Source organism: Scyliorhinus canicula, chromosome 3 (genome assembly GCF_902713615.1).
Source record: "Scyliorhinus canicula chromosome 3, sScyCan1.1, whole genome shotgun sequence".
NCBI lineage: Eukaryota > Metazoa > Chordata > Chondrichthyes > Carcharhiniformes > Scyliorhinidae > Scyliorhinus > Scyliorhinus canicula.
This window is the reverse complement of record NC_052148.1, coordinates 165550560-165575550: the sequence shown is the minus strand read 5'-3', so window position 1 is coordinate 165575550 and position 24991 is coordinate 165550560. Positions and strand designations below refer to the sequence as shown.

Here is a 24991-nt window from a genome sequence, read left to right as displayed (position 1 = left end):
TCACAGAAATAAAACTCCTCATCTCTGTTCTAAAACTGTTCTATTTTAAAACAGTGGCCCTGCATCTTGACTCAACCGCAAGAGGAAATATCATCTCTGCGACCACCTTGTCAAGGCCTTTAAGGATCTTTTCTACTTCAGTCAAGTCACCCTCACTGTTCTAAACTCCAGTGGAAACAAGCACAGCCTGTCCAACCTATCCAACCGATTCTCATAAGACATTCCCGCTCATTCCAGGTATACCCTAATAAATCTCCTCTGAAACGTCACCATTTGCATCCTTCCTTAAATCAGGAGGACAAAACTGCACATGATATTCGAGATGCGATCTCACCAATGTTCTGTATAACTGAAGCATAACGGGTTGGATTCTCCACTATCGGGATTTTCCGCTGCGTCGGCAGCCGGGGATTTCCTGACAGCGTGGGGCTGCCCACAATGGGAAACCCCACTGGCCAGGTGGCGAGACGGAGAATCTCGGAGGTGCAGTGCGGCAGGACGGAGAATCCCGCACAACATCTTTACTTTTATGTTCGAAAGCATTCCATGAACTCTTCATCCAGGCTACTATTGATTATCTGAATTTTCCAGTTAAAATCACCCATGATTATTACTGTCTCTTTAGCACAAGCACCCAAGAGTTGGAATGTAGGATTTGGCTGAAGAGTTCCTCCATGATTGGTATGGACACAACGCTCTGAATGGCCTCCTTCCATGCAGTCAGTTTCTATGGTTCTATGAAGCCCATGACGTGGGCTAGGAATCCTGTCAGATTGATTTATTTTCAAAGAATTGCTTTATTTTCCTTGTTATTAATTGTGCACAATTCTTCCATTGGAACATCCCAGTGCAATCATTTCATGATTGATTTCATAAACATTATGTAAGAGACAGAAAATTATCTGCTTGGTTACCAGAATCAAACCATTGGTTATACATGCTTCATGGCACCTCAGAAAACTGGAACATCTCTCAATCTTACCCTGTTATTTTAAGTTTTTAAGACGGCTCGTTAACATGTTGTCTCCTTTATTCTGGTAATATTGCTGTGTCTTAGGGACATAAATGTTACAGGCTGTCTTAAACTATCATGCCCTTGTGTTTGACACTGCTCATTTTTCTATAATCGAATCTTTACATTCAGCAATTAATTAATCTGTGGATTTCAGCTTCTAAGTTTAAGGTATTAATATCATCAGATGCCTCCGACAGATAGAGGAGTGTTCCTTCTTTATCTGATGGACTGATCGGGTTGTTTGGAGAATTTTTACACAAGGTTTTGTATCCTTTCTTCTCATTATTTATTTTCTGAGCCACATCAGAGGAAATTAATCAATGTCGTGATTCTGCAATGCACCTCCAGCAACTGTCACCTTCTCTTAGACTGAAGCTGACTAATCTAGATGTGTTCAATGCTTTTAAGTATGCCACTGACAAGTCTCCATTTATAGTCATGTATACAGTTGTTAAATACATTTTTTCATTTTCCTTGGCACTTCAGCCAGTTACTGGCATAGTTTGGAGACACTGGGCGTGATTCACCCAAAACATGACTGAGTGTCATTTTCTGTGACTTTGGCGGGGGGGGGGGGGGATTTGCGCCGGCTGTAATGGCGAGATTGCAACCTTGGTTCACCCGTATTTAGCCCAATAAATGAGCACCCACATGAATCTCGCCATGCCTGGCTCTCTCGCTATCTGGTGCACCTGAGTCACACCTTAGCTGCTCACCTGTAACTCGGGGAAGTTGCTTCGAAACTTCCTCAGCACTCACTCCCACTCTAGACACCAGCATGGCACTATGGAGACCTGCTCCTCGCCTTGGGGATGCTGACCTTGCCAGGCTCCTCAATGCCGTGGATGAGAGGCGCGGCACCCTGTTACCCTGAGGGGGTGGAAAATCAGCAGTAGGGAGAGCAATGCCACCTTGGAGGCAGTGGCATCTGCAGTGAGTGCAGGCAGCATTACAGCATTACCAGGAGGACCACCGTCCAATGTAGGAAGAAGACGAACAACCTCCTATGAGCTGGGAAGGTAACCTCCTCTCTCATGGCATCAGTCCCGCTTGCCACTCTTCAATTTCCCAACCCCCATCCAATCCACTGTGACAAGGAGAGTGAGGGCAGCCTCCACGGGATCAACTCCAGCAAATGCTTTGGTATCTGGACGGAATTGGAGAAGGGGAGAGACCAACAATCAGTCAGTCTTCCATCCCGGGATCCTCATATCTCCTAAGCCTCCCCCACCCTTACAATGACTGTCCTTTCTTCTATCAGTGCCATTCAACGAACCTCACTCTGCACACTCACTCCCGGCCAGATCAGGCACCCCTAGACTCCAGACCTCTGCCAGAAAGATTAACAAGGTCGTGTTCAGCTGTCCTACGCTTATCCACACACTTACTCGTTGGCTGCAAGAAGGTTCTTCATTGGTGAAGCTCTGCTCTTTAGTGTTTGAGTGTTGGCACCTGCCTCTATGATGCTGATGTTCCCCGAGTACAGGCACACTGTTCAGGCATCAACTGTTTCAGGACATCGAGCCCACTAATCAACCTCTCAGACAGGGCAGCTGTTCCTTCGAGGAGGCGAGGCACTTGAGAGTCCAGTAGCGTGAAGTGCTCTGACAACTAACAAGGCTAATCCAGCCTTAGAAGAGGCTGCCAAAAGCTGCTCACTGTCGAAGGGGGTGAAACTGACTTTCAGGAGAGGAGCTTCAGCGTGGCTCTGTCTTGGAGAGTTTGGTAAGATAGGCAGGCTGCAGCTGTGATTGCCCCTGTTATGGAACTCCACAATATTTAACGATGGCTTGAAGTCTTCACAGATGCAAAGCCCCACCCCTGACCCCCTCAAGCCCCCAAAGAACCCCCACACCTGAATGCAACCACCCACCCCCTCCCGAGCACTGGAGCAGCAGTTCCGGTGCCCTTGAGCAGCATCTGGTAAATGAAATGGCTACTTACCGCCTCACTTCACCTCGATAGACATTGCGTCAGATTCCCATTTTTGTAGAGGAGTCCTAAACGACGGCCACATGATTTCTTGCCGGGGAGTCGGGTGTCTCCCAGGAGGTGGCTGCAATCTCGCTAATGAGATTGAAATGAATGCAAATTAGGCTTATTCAGTTTCTCGCCATTTTTGGACGAGATCCAGAGCTTACCATCGGGAGTGGGCCCGGGTGAATTGCAAAATGGTTTGTGCCTGGTGCTGATCTCAATTTGGGCCTCTCCCACAATTCATTCTGCATGTCTGGATTGGCAGCGGGTGCAACGTAGTGGGAATATCATACCCACTGCACTGTTAGGTTTACAATATAAGGTTTGTGCCCGCCTGCGGCAAGGGCATGTTTGTGCCAGTGACAGACAGGAGTGATATATCTAGAAGCTGCAAGACAGGTTCTTCCCATTAATTATAAAAATGCAACTCCTGCCAATGGAACATGGCTGCCAACAGAGCTTCTGTGCATGTGCACGTGACGGCACATGGACAGAAATCCACCCTAAGTACCTGCGAGTGAGATATTATGGGGAATGATAAACTTTAGCATGCTTAAAAACTAGCAGGAGTAAATTACACATCTTTTAAATCACGATATTTTGTTCCATTCTGCATTCATCTTTCATGGGTTTACACTTCGACTTAATTTTTTTGAGTCAGTTAATTTTCAGTGAAGTATGGGTTTCTATTGGAGAAACATTTTTCACGTGATTCCAAGTTAAATGACAATTTTAAATAAATTTCAGTTATGGAGTAATGGAATAATGGACAATTTTGATAAATTTAAATAATGGAGTAATGATTTCTGATTTTTAGATGTTTACATTTTTCTATCACATGTTGTTTTTATTGGCATTGTTGTGCTAACCACATCAATAATGCTGGGTTTGGGGTACTGAGGTTTTCATTTAGATTTTGTATTGTCTTTAAATTGTTTTCGAAGCACCAGTAACTTGATGCTGCCAGCACAGCAATATTTCCAGTTCAAAGGCCAGTGATGATTGTGCATGCACCTTGCTGCACACTGACCCCTCTAAAGATGGCCGTCGTGAAGACAACTGCGCATGCACAGCGTCAGCAGCAAACACATCCTAATTATAACGTGTTCAACATATAGGAGGCTAGTTTGTTTTGCTGATTCAGAGGAAGTAAATATCGCTGTCACAGCCAGGATTTATTGCCCATCCCTAATTGTCCCCGAGAAGGTAATGGTGGAACATCCTTTTTGAACTGCAACAATCCACATGATAAAGGCACTTCTACAATGTTGTTGGGGTGGGGGCGAGTTACAGGATCTGATCCAGCAATGATGACAGAGTGACAATATATTTCCCAGACGATGTGTGACTTGGAAGGGAACTTGAAGGTAGTGGCATCCCCATGCATCTCCTGCCTCTGTCTTTCGCGGTGGTCGCACTCATGGGTTTTGGAGGTGCTGTTTCAGAGCAGTGATGAGTTGTTGCAGTCCATGTTAAAAATGGTACACACCACTGCCATTGTGCACCAGTAGTGAAGAGAGTGAATGTTTAAGGTGGTGGATTGGCTGCCAATGAAACCAGCTTTGTCCTGGTTAATGTTCAGCTTCTTCGTAGTTGGAGCTGCACTCATCCAGGCAGACAGAGAGTATCCCATTACAATACTGACTTGTGTCTTGCATGTGGTGGAAGGGGAGCCTTAATATGAGTCATTACCACAGAACACCCAGTTCATGACATGGCCTTTTAACCACAGCATTAATATGGTTTACTCTAAAACATTAACTCTGTTTCTCTTTCCATATGCTGCCACACACAAGACACAAGTCTTATTTTCATTTCGACTGAAATGAATGGAAAGGGAACATTTACAGATTCTATAACCGGCAGCTGATCAGCAAGTCTCACTTGAATGTGCAGAATCCTGAGTTACCCAAGGCATGGAGTCAATCTCCTTTGCCTTGGAGACCTTGGGCGAATGCTGTTCAGTACTGGTCTCCACAAATGGAATGGCACTCATGGGAGTCTCCCAGGGGATCAGAAGCCCCCTGGGTGCATTATCCCTCTCTCCAGTTGCTCTGTTTGGGGCTGTAAAGACTTAATTACCTGCAAAGACTCACATTCAAAGTATCGTCTTGCATCTTTGACTTTGTCTATATAAATGTTTCTGGAACCTACCTCCTCATTCACCTGAGGAAGGAGCTGTGCTCCGAAAGCTAGTGATTCGAAACAAACCTGTTGGACTTTAACCTGGAGTTGTAAGACTTCTTACTGTGCTCACCCCGGTCCAACGCCGGCATTGTCACATCATGGCATATAATAAGCCTGATCTGTGCCAGCAGCAGAGTCTTCCAATTGTGGGACTTGTGTCTGCTCGGCTGCATTCTCAGTTAGGAAAATTGGATGGATTACCATTGATGGAGGGATAACTGAAAATCTTAGCAAACTTGGATTCAGAAACAATAAGTAACTGTTGGTATATTAATATACCGAATTTCAATAAAAGGCATTTATTATGGCTCAGTGAGAAGAACTATGCCTTACTTCACCTCAATGTTACATGCTGGAGTCAGGAAGATGGTGCCCCTTTAATATTAATGAAAGAGCTCATTATTGCAATTATCCTAAACTTTACTGCAACAGTGCAGACAATCGGCAGTTGGCTCAGTGACAGAACATAATAATGTCCTTAAATTATAACTTGCTGCTCAGTATCCACATGAGACTCAATATATTTTTAATCTTTCCCATTTTATGTACAGTCTGGGACAAACAGGAAGAATAGTCACATCGGAAAAACAAATCAAGCAGACACACCCATTACAAGTACAGTACCAACCAAACATTTCCAAACCTACTATTTATTTCCAGTACATAAGTGTACCAAACATTTCTGCACTGAAATAAATAAATCAGCCATTTAATTCTTTGTCATGTGAGGACTCAGCCCTAAAACATCAGCATGTAACATGCTAAAATATTAAACAGCAATGATTATTAAAGAGTAAATTGTATTCCCAACTGCTGCCTTTCTTGTTGCTTTGATTAAGTTTCCTATTTAACTGTTTTGTCTATTAATCTTAACTGTCATTATTAATTTCAGGTGAAAAAAAAGATTTGCTATGCTATGGACAACATACAAGGGCAACAAAATTTCATAACATAAACTATAAATAATTAATAGTTCACAGTTGGTTTATAGATCTGGAACAAAGGGCTGGATTCTCCAATCCCCGATGATGCCAAAATCGGGGGCGGCGCCGCTTTCACGATACTCCGGCCCCTGAAAGGCGGCGCACTCTAGAGGTATGCCACGGCCTCAGGCCATTTCCTGAGGCCCGCCCCACGATGCTCCATCCCCAACCGGCCGAGTTCCCAACGGCGTGGGACACGTGTGGTCTCACCCGTTATGAACTCAGCGTGGCTACAGTCTCAGTCCAGCGGCGTCACAGTCGGCGGAGGGTTGATCCGCAGGCAGGGGGGGCTTTATTCAGGGCTGGATGCACTATGGGTGGGCGGTCTGGGGCGCGCGAGCAACCGAAGGGGGAGACTATTTTTGTGGTCCGGATCTGCAGGCTGGAGGGCATGGCTCGGCCGCTGCAGGCCACCGCCCTGCGCATGCGCAGCCACGGACCCGGCAATGCTCTGGGTCGTATCGGCAACTAGAGCTGGGGATTCTATACTGCTTGGTTGCTAGCCGACCGCCCCCCCTCCCCGGAGCAGGGAATCGGTGGCCTGGCGGTAAAATACCACCGTTTTCACGCCAGCGTGGAGACTTGGGCCGGGATTCTCCTGCAATTGGCAGGACGGCCCAACGTGGCGCCAAGAGCGGCGCGAACCACTACGGCGTCAGGCCGCCCGGCGGTTGTGGAATCCTCCGCACTTCTGGGGGATGGGCCGCGCCGGCAGGGTTGGCGCCGTGCCAACCGGCGCCGAAGGGCCGCCGTGGGCCAACGTGAGTTGACGCATGCGCAGAACCGCCGCCATGTTTCTTGTGCATGCGCAGGAGGTTTCTTCTCCGCGCCGGCCATGGCGGAGCTTTACAGAGGCCGGCGTGGAGGGAAAGAATGCCCCCACGGGCATAGGCCCGCCCACAGATTGGTGGGCCCCGATTGCGGGCCAGGCCACCGTGTGGGAGCCCCCGGGGCCAGATAAGTTGTTGCAGAAAATTATCATTACAATCCGCAATTGAATTGCCGGGCAGCACGGTAGCTCAAGTGACTAGCACTGTGGCTTCACAACCCCAGGGTCCCAGGTTTGATTCCCCGCTGGGTCACTGTCTGTGCGGAGTCTGCATGTTCTCCCCGTGTCTGCGTGGGTTTCCTCTGGGTGCTCCGGTTTCCTCCCACAGTCCAAAGATGTGCGGGTTAGGTGGATTGGCCACGCTAAATTGCCCTTAGTGACCAAAAAGGTTAGGGCGGGTTATTGGTTACTGGGATAGGGTGGATGTGAGGGCTTAAGTAGGTCGGTGCAGACTCAATGGGCCAAATGGCCTCCTTCTGCACTGTATATTCTATGTTCTATGAAATACTGGATTTTATGTCAGTCATGTCCTTCTGGTTTTGTTATGATTCCATATATAAGTTTAGAAATATCACTGAATCATATGAATAGCGCAACAGTGTGATATTTGAACCTTTAATAATGAATGGTAGAATTGAAATGGTGTGTTTTGATGCTGAAGTTAAATCAGGTCTATTGCATTAAACAGTGGACTCCAACTTTTCTCCATTATACAAATTCTTGGAAGATCTGTCACATTCTAATCCAGTTTAAATAATTTTCTCTGCAAATTCACAACTGTTCATAATTGGATCTCGAATCTGCAATGGGATCTCTATTCTGCAATGGCCATCTAAATATGTTTTAAAATCTCTGTACCAGTATTTAAAATCTCTGAAACAGCACTGTTAATGTGTTACGATGCTATACAATGATGTAATACTATGATACCATACATGGTATAGTTTAATATATGGCCCAATACAATACAGTAAAGTACAGTGCAACAAAACAAAGGAGGCTTGTAAGAATACAAGGAGAGGGGAAAGGTCCAGTTAGTCATTGCCACTAAATGATATCATGCATTCCAATGCATGAGTTATAGGCAGCACCCTAAGTTGCAGAGTTGTTGACTTACTAACTGATAATATATTGTGGCTACGCCAAGGCATAGCATGTTTATAGTTCATTGCTCATTGCTTTGAAACCACTTGTTGAGATACAGTTAAAGCCATGTGAACACCCGAAGGACATGGGGTAAAGAAAAAGTTTTAATAACCCCAGGAACTCTGTCAAGACAAGATAAGTTAATAAGTCTTTGGAGACTAAGTGTGTCTGCCAGCGGTGACTCACTTCTTGTGACGCTGGTGCGAGGAGGTACAATTCCTCCATTTTTCCATGCACATTTATGCATTGTGGAGAGCTCATTAGATTCTGTTTGAATCCCGGTAATGGGCCGCCGCTTAAAGCAAAGGTCTGGCGGCTGGCCCCTCCACCATATTTATTTCTAATCCTATTTATTTTTCCAAGATGGCATTGGAGCGTTGCAACACTCTGCGAGCTCTCCCCTAAAGAGAATCTTCCGACATCTTTTATAACCGTTATTATAGTATGTTCTATGTATTCACATATGGAGTGATCTGCCAGGACTTTAAGCAGAACAATACATTTCACTGTACCTCAATACAATAAGTAAATCAAATCAACAATGCAAACTCCCCCCTCCCCCTTTCACTAACCAAGTAGGGGCATCCTTCCACCCCCACCACGGGAATAATGGACGCATGAGTTTGACCCGACCCCTTCTCTCCCCAATCATACCGTCTTTAGAGACTCCTGCCTGAAAAAGAGCAGTCCAGGCAGCGGAGTGAAAAATTAGTGATTTTTCATGTACCCTTTCCTAACATCAGCTGTCTCAGACAAATGTGTTTAAAGCAACATGTGTTACAAATGTCAGAGGCTTCCTTGAAAGCCAAGTGCACTTCAAAGGGCTTGAAATCCCTCAATAGCCTTTGAAATGCTAATTTCCAATCAATTTCACACAGCAATACTTTGCATTAGCCAGTGACTGGCAGTTTTATTACTCCAGTAATACTCCAGGGGGGCGGAGGAGAGGTCTCTGAGGGGGGGGGTCTCTGAAGGAGGTGTCTGATGCAGCTGTTGAGGGAGTCTGATGGCGGTGGGGGGGGGGGGGGGGGGGGGCAAAGGGGTGACCAGGCAGGGGGCACAGGAATTTCATTTTGGAGGAAAGAGGACTCTTCTGATGGACTTTGGGGCACACCTCCATTGAACACTGATGCCCTTGACCCACCGCAAATGGGTCAATTCACACTGATATAACTCTCAACTTAGATGGTTAGAGCATCATGGAGGGGCGCTGGAGAACTGGGCTTCCAGCCTGTTAATCAGATGCAAATGGGTGCAAATAACCCATTTTAATGGTGCTGGTGGAAAGGCCATGTCGCTCGCTGCCAGTGGGCGACTAGTGAATTGGAATGGGAATGGAGCCCGGCGCTGATCCCTCTTTTCAGCTGACGCTTGATTCTCCACCAGATTGGGAAAGTCGTTACTGGTGGGGGACAATGAAGAATCCACCCCTTTCTCTCTGACAGGTAAGTGTGCAAAGTACGCATACAACAAAGTGTTTCCTCTCAATTTGTGGGCAGCACGGTAGCATTGTGGATAGCACAATTGCTTCACAGCTCCAGGTTCGATTCCAGCTTGGGCCACTGTCTGTGCGGAGTCTGCACATCCTCCCCGTGTGTGCGTGGGTTTCCTCCAGGGTGCTCCGGTTTCCTCCCACAGTCCAAAGATGTGCAGGTTAGGTGGATTGGCCATGATAAATTTCCCTTAGTGTCCAAAATTGCCCTTAGTGTTGGGTGGGGTTACTGGGTTATGGGGATAGGGTGGAGGTGTTGACCTTGGGTAGAGTGCTCTTTCCAAGAGGCGGTGCAGACTCGATGGGCCGAATGGCCTCCTTCTGCACTGTAAATTCTATGAAATTCTATGATATCTGAGATAAGGCCACAGAAAACAGCTCTTTCCCTGCTCAAGTTTTGTATGGCCATCCTCCATTGGGGCAAGGAATTACATCAAAGTTCCAATTCTAATTGAAAGCAACCGAGCTACAGAATACATGGCCACTCAATAATACATAGGATGGCCAAATATTTGCCTCTATGCAAGTATTTAATCAGCTTACAATATCTCAAAACTGTTTCTCTGTTTGACAAGTTGCCAAATGGGGCCTAGTTTTTATCACTTCCCTGGTGTGTAGACACCCATCTTAATGCCCTGGCCTACATGAAAAGAAAAGGTTTTCCTTTGGTTAATATCTAACAACAAAGCACTATTATGTATAACAGCAGCTGTCATCATGCCAATGGCAATGATGCTTTAATCGTGCAGCAGTCTGTGGGCTGTAATATTTGAAGAAACAGTGCTAGGTAGATGGTTGCTATGAGAACAGTGCTATCATTTGCTGATGCCACAGAGAATCAGCTGAAGAATACCTTTGTTTGGATGCCAGTGTCTGCCCATTGTTCCTCATTTACCACCTCAAACTTTAAACAAAATGAATCGTGGAGATTTGTCACAACAGTTAAGCGTGTACAAAGGCTTAATACTTGAAGTGGTACCTCACTGAAACGTAATGGTTCCTAACCTTGGTTTTTGCCAATACTTGGCAGACCACATTCATAACATTTTTAAAAATCTTTATTCATTCATAGGATGTGGGTGTTCCTGCCCAATCTAGCTGTCCTTAAGAAGATGATGGTGAGTCGCTGCCTTGAACTGCTGCAGAGCATGTTGTGTTGGTACATCCACAGTGCTGTAAGGAAGAGACTTCCAGACCCAGTGACAGTGAAAGAACAGGATATAGGACTGAGCCCAAACCATGTGTGATTTGAAAGGAAACTTGGTGGTGGTGGTGGTGGTGAATGCAGTATGTATGCTGCCTCTTCAAGGTGGTAGAGATTGTTGGTTTGGAAGGTGTTCTTGAAGGAACCTTGGAAAGTTGCTGCAGTACATCTTATAAATGGTGCATCTGTGGTGGAGTGAGTGAATGTTTAAAGTGGTGGAAGGGATGCTGATCAAACAGGCTGCTTTGTGCTAGATGGTTTTGGCCTTGAGTATTGTTGAAGGTGCATCCATATAAGCCAGTGGAGAGTATTCCATCACACTCATGACTTGTGCCTAGTAGATGGAAACATTTTTAGGAGATATATACTGCAGAATCTCCAGCTCTAACCTTGTCTAGGCTCATGCATACATAAAACATACAGTGCAGAAGGAGGTCATTCGGCCCATCGAGTCTGCACCGACCCACTTAAGCACTCACTTCCACCCTATCCCCATAACCCAATAATCCCTCCGAACATTTTTGGACCCCAAGGGCAATTTAGCATGGCCAATCCACCTAACCTGCACATCTTTGGACTGTGGGAGGAAGGCAGAGCACCCAGAGGAAACCCACATAGACACGGGGAGAATGTGCAGACTCTACACAGACAGTGACCCAGCAGGGAATTGAATCTGGGACCCTGGCGCTGTGAAGCCTCAGTGCTAGCCACGTGTGCTACTGTGCTGCTCTTATAGCCACAGTATTCTGGTCAATGTTCACCCCTAGAATGTTGATGGTTGAGGATACAATGATAATGTCATTACACATCAAGGAGAGAAGGCCATTTATGAAGAATCTGAAGATGTTTGACCCAATACACTACCAAAACTCTGGGATTCAGCTCTTTTGTCCTGTGGCCTTGGTGGAACCCAAAATGAATAAAAGTGTGCAGGTTATCGCTGGGTAGGTGGTGGCAACACCTCCATAACTTTGCTAATGGTTGAGAAGAGACTGACGATTGGGGGGATTGGGGATGGGAGGGGGAGTAGTAATTGGTCAGTTTAGATTTGTCCTACGTTTTGAGGACAGGTTTTTTTGGATAAATTTCTATATTGCCAAGTATATGCCAGATTTGTAGCCATATTGGTAACGCTTGGTTAGCAATGAACTAGTTCTCAAACACTAAGTCTTCAGCTCTAAAGTCAGAATGTTGTCAAGGCCTTTGCTGTATCCAGTATCTTCAGCCATTTATTGATATCATATGGAGTGAATTGAAATGGCTGAAGGTTGTCATCTGTGATGCTGGAGTTCTAGGGAGGAGGCTGAGATGGATCATCCACTTGGCACTTCCAGTTGAAGCTGGTAGCAAATTCCTCAGCCTTGCCTTTTGCATTGATGTGCTGAGGAAGGAAATGTTTGTGGAGCCTCCTCTGGTTAATTATTTGATTCTCCACCCCCATTTATGCATGCATGGATGGAGTAAGACTACTGAATGTGGGATGAATTGTAGGATTGCTTAGTCCTGTCTACAGGATGCTACTACTTATGTAGACAGTGCAATGATAGCACCTCATTTTTCGGTATGCTTGATGCACTGTTATTAAACCATGGTTGGTCCCCTGGCTTGATAGTAATGGCGGAGTGGGGGGATACACCAGGCCATGAGGTTACAAATTGTGGTTGAATACTATTCTGATGCTGTTGGCCCACAGCATCTCATAGATATCCAGTTTTGAACTACCAGATTTGTTCCGAATCTATCCCATTTACCACTGTGATTGAAGGTGCTGTCAACAATGGAATCCAGCAGCACTTACACAGCAATAACCTTCCCACTGATGTTCAGTTTGGGTCCCACCAAGACCATGAGGTTCCTGACCTCATTATGGGATAGGCCTGAACGTGGACAAAAGCTGGTGAGGTGACTGTGACCATCAAAGCAACATTTGATCGAGTATGGCATCAAGGAGGCCAATCATCTCAGCCCTAACATTGCTACAGAGTTCCTCAGGGTAGTGTCCTCAGTCTAACGATCCTCAGCTGCTTCATTAATGACCTTTCCTCCATCCTAAGGTCAGAAGTTGATGTGTTCACTTTGATTGCACAGTTTTCAGTCCACTTCATAACTTCGCACATGCTGAAACAGCACCAGTCCACATTCAGCAAAACCTGGGCAATGTCCAGGCTTAGGCAGGCAAGTGGCAAGTAATGTGCATGCCACACTAGTACCAGGCAATGACCATCTCCAAAAAAGAATCTAACCATTTGTATTTGACAATCAATGCATCGCCATTGCTGAGTACCTCGCCATCAACATTGAGTTACCATTGACCAGAAACCTAATTGGACAAGCCATATAAATATTGCATCGACAAGGCGGTTTGGAATTTTTGGTGACTTCTCAGCACCTAGAATAGAATAGAATCATAGAATCTCTACAGTGCAGAAGGAGGCCATTCGGCCCATCGAGTCTGCACCGACCCTCTGAAAGAGCACCATATCTAGACACATGCTCCACCCTATCCCCATAACCCAATGACTCGACCTAACCTTTTTTGGACACTAAGGGGCAATTTATCATGGCCAATCCACCTAACCTGCACATCTTGGGACTGTGGGAAGAAACCGGAGCATCCAGAGGAAACCCACACAGCCACAGAGAGAACGTGCAAACTCCATACAGACAGTCATCCAAGGCCGGAATTGAACCTGGGTCCCTGGCACTGTGAGAAAGCTGTACTAACCACAGTGCTACCATGCCACCCTATAATGAGTTCTCATATAATCACTACAGTGCAGAGGAGGTCATTTGGCCTATCGAATCTGCACCGATACATTCCACCCTATATCCTGAATCTCATAACGTAACCTATACATCCCTAGACAGTAAGGGGCAATTTATCATGGCCAGTCCACCTAGCATGCACATGTTTGGACTGTGGGAGAAAATGGACTACTCACAGGAAACCCACACAGACACGGGATGAATATACAAACTCCAAACAGACAGTCACCCAAGACCAGAATTGAACCTGGGTCCCTGGTGCTGTGAGACAGCAGTGCTAATCACTATGCCACCGTGCCATCCTGTTGACCTCCCAAAGACTCTACAGACGCAAGTCAGAAGTGTGATGGAATGCTCTCCACTTACCTGGATGAGTACGGCTCCAACAGCACAATAAACCTGACACCATCCAAGACAAAGTGGCTGCTTGATGGCACCCCATCTACCGCCATAAGCATTCACTCATTCTGCCATTGAATAATAGTGGCAGCAGTGACCCATCTACAAGATGCACTGCAGCAACTCACAAATGTTCCTTCGACAACGCCTTCCAAACATACAACTTCTACCATCTAGAAGGACAAGGGCAGAAGATGTTTTGGAATACCACCAAGTTCCCTTGAAAACCACACACTGTTTAGAACAAAATTGGCATTCCTTCACTGTCGCTGGGTCAAAAAGTTAGAACTCCCTTCCTAATAGCACTGAGTGTACCTGCAATAGATGTACTGCAGCGGGTCAAGAGGCAGCTCACTTCAACTATCACATGGAATTAGGGATGGGCAATTAGTGCTGGCTTAACCAGTCATATTCACATACCATAAAAGAAAAAATAAAATGCCGCACAACACGATGGACGAATCTGAGTGTGAAGATGAGAGATCATCTCCATAAGGACTGTACATTGGCCATCCCGACCAATACTGTCATGGACAGATGTATCTGTGACCAGTGGATTGGGGAGGACAAAGTCGCATGTGTTTTCCCTCCCACTCAGTCAGTAGTGTTGTTATTTATTGGCTCTTTTTGCTAAGCATTGAAGTCTCTTCCCCCAGACTACATTCTCTGCCCTTGTTACCCTTCCTGCTTCTTCCAAGTGGTGTCCAACATAGAACAGTACAGCACAGAACAGGCCCTTCGGCCCTCGATGTTGTGCCGAGCAATGATCACCCTACTTAACCCACGTAACCGGTATACCCGTAACCCAACAATCCCCCCATTAACCTTACACTACGGGCAATTTAGCATGGCCAATCCACCTAACCCGCACATCTTTGGACTGTGGGAGGAAACCGGAGCACCCGGAGGAAACCCACGCGCACACGGGGAGGACGTGCAGACTCCGCACAGACAGTGACCCAGCCGGGAATCGAACCTGGGACCCTGGAGCTGTGAAGCATTGATGCTAACCACCATGCTACCGTGAGGCCCCATGGAGTACTGATTCACCGGTTGAGGTGGCTTGCTTGCCCATGTGCCTTGTGGGATGCGGAGTCAATGTAGCAGTCACCCAAGGCAACTACCTCCTGTCTCTATGCCACTGAACATCAACCCTGGTGATTCTGTCGTGCTGGTGGGAGAGGATTTCCCCACACATGGTGTGTAAGGTAGGATTCAGTGAATGTGACTATATTATGCTGTTATTTGACCGGACTGTTTCCTGTTGATTCTAGGAGGCACGGTAGAATAGACCGCGGCTGGGATTCTCTGAGGCGTATGGTCCAAAATCAATTTGTGCCAGGTGTCAAACCAGTCCCGAGTCTCCTGGTTCACCCCGCCAACCAGAACTGGTTTTCTGGACCTTCCCACCCCAACCTGGTGGGACCATGCAAATAGCTCAATACATCTCATTGACAGGCAGGACACTCGATTCACTTGCCAGTTGGCATGCTCCAGCCGCCTCCTACCAGCCCCCCGGGTCCTGCAGCGTACATTGGTGCAAGTCTTGAGGAATGTGGGCCTGGTGGCTTGTAGTCCGAGGGGTGGAAAGATGGCATATTCCCTCCTGCAAATGATTCCGGGGTGCCAAGAGAGCTCCTTCATGGGAGGTGGAGGTCAGGGGGGCTTAAACTGAGCTGGAGGGACTCAGGCCAGGAGTCTTTCCTGGGATGGGGCTCATTTGGCTTCCCTCTGCATACTTTAAACCCGTTAAACCATTGCCATCGCCTGCCCCACTTCCTGTGGAGCAGTTGATGGTATTTATTAAGGAGGGTGTTTTGGCAGCATCAGAAAGAGATACAAGAGGACTGGTCCAGTGCAATTAAGGAAGCAGTAGCTCCTCTTCTTTTTTTTTAATATTTAGAGTACCCAATTCATTTTTTCCAATTAAGGGGCAATTTAGCATGGCCACTCCACCTAGCCTGCACATTTTGGGTTGTAGGGGTCGGAACCCACACAAACACGGGGATAATGTGCAAACTCCGCATGGACAGTGACCAGAGCCTGAAACGAACCTGGGACCTCGGCACATAACCACTGCACCACCATGCTGCCCCTCAGTAACCCTCTTCGGAGGCGGCATGGTGGCACAGTGGTTACTGTTGCCTCACAACACCAGGGTCCCAAGTTCAATTCCAGCCTCGGGTGACTGTCTGTGTGCAGTTTGCATGTTCTCCCCATGTCTGCGTTGATTTCCTCTGGGTGCTCTGGTTTCCTCCCACAGAACAAAGGTGTGCAGGTTAGGTTAATTGGCCATACTAAATTTTCCAAACGTTAGGTCGGGTTACAGGGCTAGGAGTGGGGAGATTGGGCCTTGGTGCTCTATCAGGGCAAAGGCTGGTGCAGACTCGATGGGCCAAATGGCCTCCTTCTCCCTGTGTCTGCATGGGTCTTACCCCCCACAACCCAGGAAGATGTGCAGGGGAGGTGGATTGGCCACACTAAATTTCCCCTTAATTGGAAGAAAAATTAAAATTAAATGAAAGTGATCCCACCTGCACCCCTAAACGCTTTTAAAAGTCTTCAGTATACCAAGTTTAAAAGACTGAGATGAATGTAAAAGTAATCTCTTTAAAGTGGTGGGAACCTTTGAAGTGGTTTCCATTGCCCTTTGAAGCGTAGAAGCCTGTGTTTACCAGAAAACTGAAAGCTTTGAACTGCATTCTTTACAATCAATTTCATGCCCCATTGCTTGCTAAAAGCTTTTTGATTGACACATTGAGGCAGTCTCAAAAGGGTGATTAAGTTGTTTATTTATATACCACTGTAGGGATCAATTAACTCAATTAACTCCAGGTGTTTTCCTAACTGTATGTTTTTTTGAGGCTGCCTCTTCATTCTCAAGTGCTTCCTTTAAAGAGCAAGGGCTGCCTCCACGCTTCCTTCCCACCCCTCAGACTGCAATGTGCCCAGTTGGCACTGCCAAGGGGTGAGGCCTGGGGGGATGGGGGGGTGGGGGGGTGCTGACAGGGGAACGTGAGGGGGGTATGAAGGGCGAGCTGAATGGCGCAGAAAATCGGATTCAGGTAAAGAAAAATTCTCAATGCCATTCCACGGTATGTCAGGGCCATTCCTAGCGTCAGTGGGAATCACTCTGGCTTTGCCGCTGGCGGGAACACTTTGTCACGGATTGGGAGAATTGTAGCCCATGCCTATATTCCCTGGAGTTTCAAGAATGAGGGGTGATGTACAAAAAATTGGAAAGGAACTTGACAGGGTAAATGCTGAGAAAATGTTTCCCCTGGCTGTGGAATCTAGAACACAGGGTCACTGTCTCAGAATAAGAGCCTAATTACTGAATAAGCATCAGTGAATCAAAAGCTTTTGTCAAATCACGTGGTTGTAGATTGAACAGATGTCAGATGGAGTTTTTCTTCAGATTCAAGTGGGACTTAAAGTTACTACAACGAACTGCAAATTTTGTATTGAACAATCAAAATTGAATTCTTATGTTACAGCTTCTTTATTTTCAGCCAGACACATGTCATCTAATTCTCGCAGTTTCATTGCTGTTAATACAGCAATCGGTGTTGCTTCAATCCATAGAATAGAAGATAGAGGCCAGTCATTTTATTGTATAATTTTAAATTTTACCTATTGCCCTCACTAAAAGCTATGGTTTGAAAATTGATACATCACCTCAGCAAAGTTAGGATCTTGTGTGCAAGATCGAGGACACTGTAAACTTTTACTTCAATACACTGCACAGTTTTAAGCTGAAACAGATGAACCCTTATCAAACTCTAGACTAACAGATTCTGTAATACAGAGAAATGAGTGTAATATATTTCATCCATATCAGTAAAACCTATGCATCAAAGTTTCCAGACAATATCACATTTATTTTAATTGGCAACTTTTCCCTAATGAGCATTTACTTCTCAAAGCACATGCAGTTCTGATTGCTGGGAAACACATCAGTCACCAGGCGGAGACAGACAAATCATTACTGTAGGCGATTTCTAAAGATGCTTCCATTTTCCAAAGAGTTCCATATAACTGGCAACTAGCAAGACAGAAGCAGCTTTAATTCTGTGAGTAATTGTGGACTATTCAGGAAAAGTGATTTATTAATAATTTCCTGCATCATCCATTCACACAAACTTGGGTACCTTTATAATTCTGCAATAAATCAAAAAGTATGACAGCTGCTCATTTTTAATCTGTATGGAAAGAGCAGCTGCCTCTAGTGACAAACGGATGTCAATACCAACAGTTAATGTTTCAGTCTTGTGTTCGAAGGCTGCCTATCTGTATAAACTTCAGGCAATAAGGCTTAAAGTAGATTTAATGCCCTGCTTATACTGCACTGCAACCCCACTGTCAGCACTGAATCCCAGTTATACTGATTGCATCATTGTTGAATTATTAAATAAGTCAAAACTCACAGCTTCAGGCATCAACCATAAAATACTGATGCCCAACTGTTAGTTGCTTTAAAAGATTAGCATCCACATTTTATCCCTTATTCTCATTACTCTCAACTTTCTCGTTTTACTATTTTATCTATATAATGTCTCTGTAGACAGTAGCTGCCACCATCTGAATGCTCTCATGGTAGGTTCCAGTGCATTTATACCTAATATTGTTATATAGTTCCTGATGCTTATTAACTTAAATCCAAATTCAGAGTAAAACGTGCTTCCATCTCATCATGGCTTAAGGTTGGCTGAGAAACAACATGATTCAGATCAGATGGTTGTATACACTCTAATTTTATTTCCTGCTCACTTATCGCTGAAAAAAGTTGCATTGCACAAATCAGGCTGGTAATTTGACATTGCCTGGTGTTTGAACAGGCTCAAGGCTGAGTTCAGTGTAACTAATAAAATATTGCACTTGAATTGACTCAACTTGATCTGAAATGAACAAATCTCCCCACCATAAATTGAGAGCCTGTGCTAAATGATTTTTAAGTCTTCACCACTGCATTTAACCTGTCAGTTTTCCACTAAAATGATTTGATTTGTAATACCCATTACACCATGGATGTGCTATCAGATAGTAAATGGTCTTCTTCCTCTGTGCCTTGTCAAAACAAATACAATTAAACTACAATTCATGGGTAAACCTGAAAAAAAATGTAGATTTAAAGAAAGACACAGCATAGTAGAAGAGCTATGCCAAGGACGGTACAACAGATGTTATATTGGGAAAAGTCAAAGAGATGAAAAAGATCACTGTGTATGTATGTGTGACAGAGAAACATTTTTTTTGCAAGCTCAGAAGTGGTTACAATTCTTCTGAGCATATCTCACGGTTAGAGTAAGTGATTTGGCACTCTGGTACAGGGATTTTGCACAATTTTGCAGTTATAGTGTGCTTTCTCAATGTATCTGATGAATAATAAATTATTTGTTACAAAAAATCATGAGACTGTTGCACATTCTGATCATGTGCTCCTTATTGTATTTTTTAACTCTACTTGGTACGTCTCATGAACATTAAGTTTTCATGATAATGTAACACAATTTCCAATGGAATGAAGAGGTAGAAAATTGCAACATGGCTTGTTGGGACAGTATTCAATTATGCAAATAGACTCACTATTTTCAGTAGGGGAAACAAAAAATGGATGGTAATCTCCACAACAATCATTAAAAGCCCCATCTAAACAATCATTACAAAATGAATCAGGAAACTCACCAATTACTTATCTCCAATCATTCATACAATTCTTTGTAATGCAATTGACTCAGTGTTTGTTCATCACAATACTCTGCAATTGTTATCATTTGTTCATTATTGAATTTTGCAAAGCTTAACATAAAAGTATTTAAAGCAGGTTCAACTGTAATTTTCAACCTATGTACTTCAATTCAACAAACTTGGGACATTCAAAGTTTGTGTTCAATGTCACTAATTCAGGTATGCACTGCATCCCAAATGAATAGTCAGAAACTCATTTGCAATGCACACCTGAATTTCCAATAAATAGTTCTGGTGGGCAAGGTGCTTTACCATGAATGCAAAAACAGCCCTTTAGATCTATTTTGTTTGCCAGTTTACATGGATTGCAACAAAAAATTTCATTTATACAGCACATTTAGTCCACATATACCCTGCCGCTTCACAGGGATGTAATCAGACAAGGAAAGTTGTAAAGTGGGAGAGGCAGTTGGCATGGTGGAATTCCAGACCTTAGCACCTAGGTGCCTGAAAACTAATGGTGAAGCAAAGGTGCTAGGGAATGCACGAGAGGTCAGAACACTGCAATATTGGCAGGTTGTCGGGTTGGAAGAGATTAGAGATAGAGATGGGTAAGGCCACAGAAGGATTTGAACACCAGGATGAGAATTTAAAATTTGAACCATTAGTGGATCGGGAGCAAATGTGGGTCAGTGATCATAGAGCTGAAGGGCGAGCAGAGCTTGACGGAGGTTACAACTGTTGCAGAAATTTGGATGAGTTTGAGTTCATGGAAGATAGGGGATTGGCTAAACAGCATGGGAATAATCCAGCAAAAGAAAATGGACTTGAGACAATGGCCAGGGAATGGAATAGAATCAGTGGTGAGGGAACAAAGTTGGGACCAGGGATGAAGATAATGGCTTTGAACATTCCACAGTTTAATTTGAACAAATTACAGCCCAGTCAGGACTGGGTGTCAGACAAATAAACTGATAAAACACAGGTGATGCAGGGGTTGAATGATATATCGGTAAAGTAGAACTGAAGATTTTCTGTATACATGTGGAATCTGATGTCATGCTTCAGATGATGTTAACAAGGGACAGTCTGCAAGTGAGAAATTAAAGAGGCCAAGGATATTGTTGGTGGACTTCAAAGGCGTTGGTCCAGGGTTATGATAATTCATTGCAGGAGATACCCGGACGAGGACAGGATAGGTAAAAATGAACTGGGGTTGGAGCAATCCTATTCGACTGAGGGGGGGGGGGGGGGGGGGGTTTAGGCAGCAGATGGGTCAAGAGGACCACATTTACCAGGGTGACTGTCACATTGAATGTGATTTCTTACTTTAACAAGGGTTGTTCCATTGCTGTGACAGGGTCAGAAACGTGATTCAAACATGGAGTTGAGAAAAAGAATGGCACCAATTTGGGAGCTAACGACATGTGTGCAGACTTCAGAAAGAAAAGGAAGTTGAAGATGAGTGGGGAGATGTAAATTAGAGTGGAATCGTGGGGGGGGGGGGGGGGGGGGGGGGGTGATTACGGGAGATTTAAAAGGGAGGGACAGTGCCTGGGAGAGGGAAGTCATTTATAACGTCAGCTAGCATGGGGGCCAGGAAAGGAAGTTTGAGTGTTCAACAGCTTCATAGGAATTGGGTTTAAGGTGCAGTAAGTGGATCTCATGGCCAAGATGAACCTGTAAGGGGATGAAGAGAGGGAACAGAATAAAAGAAGCTGACGGAGGTTCCTTGAGGATGTTTGGCTTCGTGGATAAGGGAAAGGTAGATAATGACCAGATGCTAATAACGAACGGTCTGAATCTGAATCGGAAGGCCCACAAGCTCCTCACACTTTCTGAAGGTGATGGGGCAGGGAATGGGCACGGGAGCAGAGAAATTCAACTGTGTTGACTTTGCAATCCAGGGCCAGCCTGGAGCAGTGAACAGATCTGACAGAGAGCAGTGCCTGACAGTTCTTCATGTGGCTCATCCATCTAGCCCAACATTGTGGGCGAACAGCTAAACCAGCTGTGTGCGAGATGCACCCTAGTCTGCACCCCCGTGTTAAAGCAAGTGACGGTAAGGGGCCAGGCGCTGCAGAGAGAACCGGGTGTGAGTATGGCTGAGTGAGGTGCGGAATTCATTGAGAAAAGCGCCAGAAACACAGTACACTGGAATAATTCTCAGCGTGATTTTCTGCAGGGGGTCATTCTATGTTATTAACGCCCAGGACAAGTTTCCAGTAGCAAATCTAAGAGCAGAACAAATGACTGCTGGCAATATCGGTGAGCAAATGTTTAACCCGTCCACTTATCGCATCCGTGTTTACTTTAAACAGGTTAACGCCTCCGTTAAAATGGGAAGAGTTTACTGGCATGAATGAGTTAAGCGGTTGTCTGCTGACACTGAGCTGTGCTGGAGGATGGATTTGGGGATAAGGGTATTGCTACACAGTGGAATCCACCTACCTGCAGGACAGTTACAGTCACTTGGGGCTTCTCTTGCTGCTCTGCGTTTCGCTGAGTCTTCGTAAGATCTCTGCAGGAGGGAAACAAGACAAATATCCACATTTCAGTGACAGATCAGCACCGTTAGACAACATCTTCTTTGAAGGGCACGGGCTCGTCCTTATCCCCAGCCCAGTTGCAGCACAGCCTGGGAGCTGAGTGCTCCGGGACAGGAGCTGGGGGACAGACAGTGAAGTCTCAGTCTGCAGCACATTTCCCACTTGTTAGTGGACGAAGGCAGTTTGCATTCACATTTTGCTCCGTGCTAGCTTTTCTTTTAAAAAAAAACACCGTGTCGCTTAAAATGGGACTAGCCCCCAAGTGCCCGCGGCGGAGCCATGCCTGAACGGGCGATTGGGTTCAGCGGGCGCTACCTGGCTCAGAAGTTGTTCCACTCTCTCCTGGACGAGAAGTCTCATGCGGTCTGCCGCTATACTGGGGGCCCGGTGAGGCAGGGTGTCCCCCTTCACAATCTCCAGGTCCAGTATCCTCTCCTCCAGCTGGGACGTTTTAACACTCAGGCTGATACAGAAGGCCAGCGAGCTCACAGACAGCAGGAACCACAGGGCGTTTGACAGTGTCCAGCAGCAGACACTCCCCTGGGCAACCAGAACCGGGCTGCCAGTCACCCCCATCTCCTCAACCTGCTGCCTCCGCTTCCCACTTCGCTCTGTGGACATCTTCGGCATATTCCTCCCCCAAAATCCTCGCAAAGGACCAATCAGCATGGGAGATCTCCTCAGTTTCAGCAAGCCAGGGCAAGGCGATCATTCATATATTCTCTCTCTCTCTTAAGTGTCTCAACTGGTGTCTCCTGTCTGCTAAATCTGGCCAGATTCAGTGAATCAAAGGAATGCTCTGACTTGTTGCTGTGCTGGCTGCTACCTGACTGTGTGTGTGTGTGCTGGCTGAGGAATGGGCTCAGTTCCCTGTCTGTCCACTCTCTCTCTCTCTCTCTGAGTACTGTGTGCGCGGATCTACTGCCCTGGTCTCGTTTGCCGCGTATTGACTGCAGATGGTAAATACGCCTTCAGCACCCCCCACCACCCCCCGTCCCAGCGCGATTTACATAATGCTGCTCAGATATGCAAACCTCCCCCTCCCTCCGCCTCTGGTGGGGGGGGGGGGGGGGGAGCAGGGCACGGTGCTCCTGAGATCTGTCAACAATTCACACAAAAACGACCCTCAGTCACCATCTAGGGCTCAAACACTGGGGGAACGAAGGAGGCGACCACACTGAACATTTGTGTACAGCGGTTGGACCGCAATGCATTCATAATGTCACTCGTCCCTATGTATGTTAAAATGAGAATAGGAGGTGACCTGTGATTACAGTCTGAAGGCAGTGGCACTATATAACCACTGTCCTCCCCAATGACTCCGCACTGTATCCTTGAGGGACCTGTACCTCAACAGACTCACTTTCACCTCCTCTGTCACAAAGGCAGAACCTTGCGGAGGCTGCAAACTACAACAGCAAACTCTGCAAACACTCTGGAGGTCAGGCAGCGCCTGTGGAGTGAGAAGAATTCACGTTACAGGCCATTTGGATTGGATTTGTTTATTGTCACGGGTACCGAGGTACAGTGAAAAGTATTTTCTGCAAGCAACTCAACAGATCATTAAGTGCATGGGAAGAAAAGGAGATAAAAGAAAATACATAATAGGGCATCACAAGGTATACAATGTAACTACATAAGCACCGGCATCGGATGAAGCATACGGGGTGTAGTGTTAATGAAGTCAATCCATAAGAGGGTCGTTTAGAAGTCTGGTAACATAATATTTGTTCTTATGTGAGGCCATCACAAACGGGCAATTGGCCTGTAATGTTATACGTGTTACAATAAAATCAAAGCAAATTACTGCGGGTGCTGGAATCTGAAAGAAAAAGCAGAAAATGCTGGAAAATCTCCGCGCTTCAGAGGAGAGAGAAACCAGAGCTGAGTCTGGATGGCTCTTTGTCAGAGCTGGATTGTCATCTGTTTCTCTCCTCACAGGCGCTGTCTGACCTGCTGTGTGTTGTCAGCATTTCTGTTTCTCTCACCACTGGGAGGGTGCGGGCCAGGATTAATTAAGGTGATCACCTGAGTCAGTAAAAACAGTCAGTTATTTCAGTCTATATTCAGATTCTTTAATTTATTGTCAAGTGTGCAGAGGTACAGCGAAAAGTATTGTTCTGTGTTCAGTCCAGGCAGGTCGTTCCATACATGAAAAAAAACATTGGGCATACGTAAATACACAATGTAAATATATAGCCACAGGCATCAGGTGAAACATACAGGAGTGCAGTACCACTAGTGGAGAAGATGTGTGAAGAGATCAGATTAGTCCATTAGAGGGTCATTCAGGAGTTTGGTAACAGCGGGGAAGAGGCTGTTTTTGAATCTGTTAGTGTTTGTTCTAAGACTTTTTTTATCCCCTGCCCAATGGAAGAGGTTGGAAGAAGGAATAACCCGGGTCGGAGGGGTCTTTGATTATGCTGCCTGCTTTCCCAAGGCAGCGGGAGGTGTAGACAGAGTCAGTGGATCGAGGCGGGTTTGTGTGATGGACTGGGCTGTGTTCATGACTCTCTGTAGTTTCTTATGGTCTTGGGCCATACCAGGCTGTGATGCAGCCAGATAGGATGCTTTCTATGGTGCATCTGTAAAAATTGGTAAGAGTTAATGTGGTCATGCTGAATTTCCTTAGTTTCCTGAGGAAGTTTAGGCGCTGTTGTGCTTTCTTAGTTTTAGCGTTGACATGGGTGGACAGATTGTTGGTGATGTGCACACCTGGGAATTTGAATTTTGAATCTCGGAATGTTGTTATCACT

The 24991-nt window shown here is 45.7% G+C and overlaps 1 protein-coding gene across 5 annotated transcripts in view; it reads right to left on the bottom strand.

Annotated features, from left to right (window-relative positions):
- LOC119963079 (collagen alpha-1(XXV) chain) overlaps positions 1-23173 on the bottom strand; it is an 816994-nt gene extending 793821 nt beyond the window's left edge. For all 5 annotated transcript variants that reach the window (XM_038791652.1, XM_038791653.1, XM_038791655.1 and 2 more), the window contains exons 1-2: positions 22551-23173; positions 22138-22207 (exon numbers count right to left, since the gene is read on the bottom strand). In XM_038791652.1, the coding sequence (XP_038647580.1) occupies positions 22138-22207; positions 22551-22904 (424 nt within the window). In that variant the 5' untranslated portion in view covers positions 22905-23173. The remainder of the gene's footprint in view (positions 1-22137; positions 22208-22550) is intronic.
- Positions 23174-24991: the final 1818 nt, after the last annotated feature.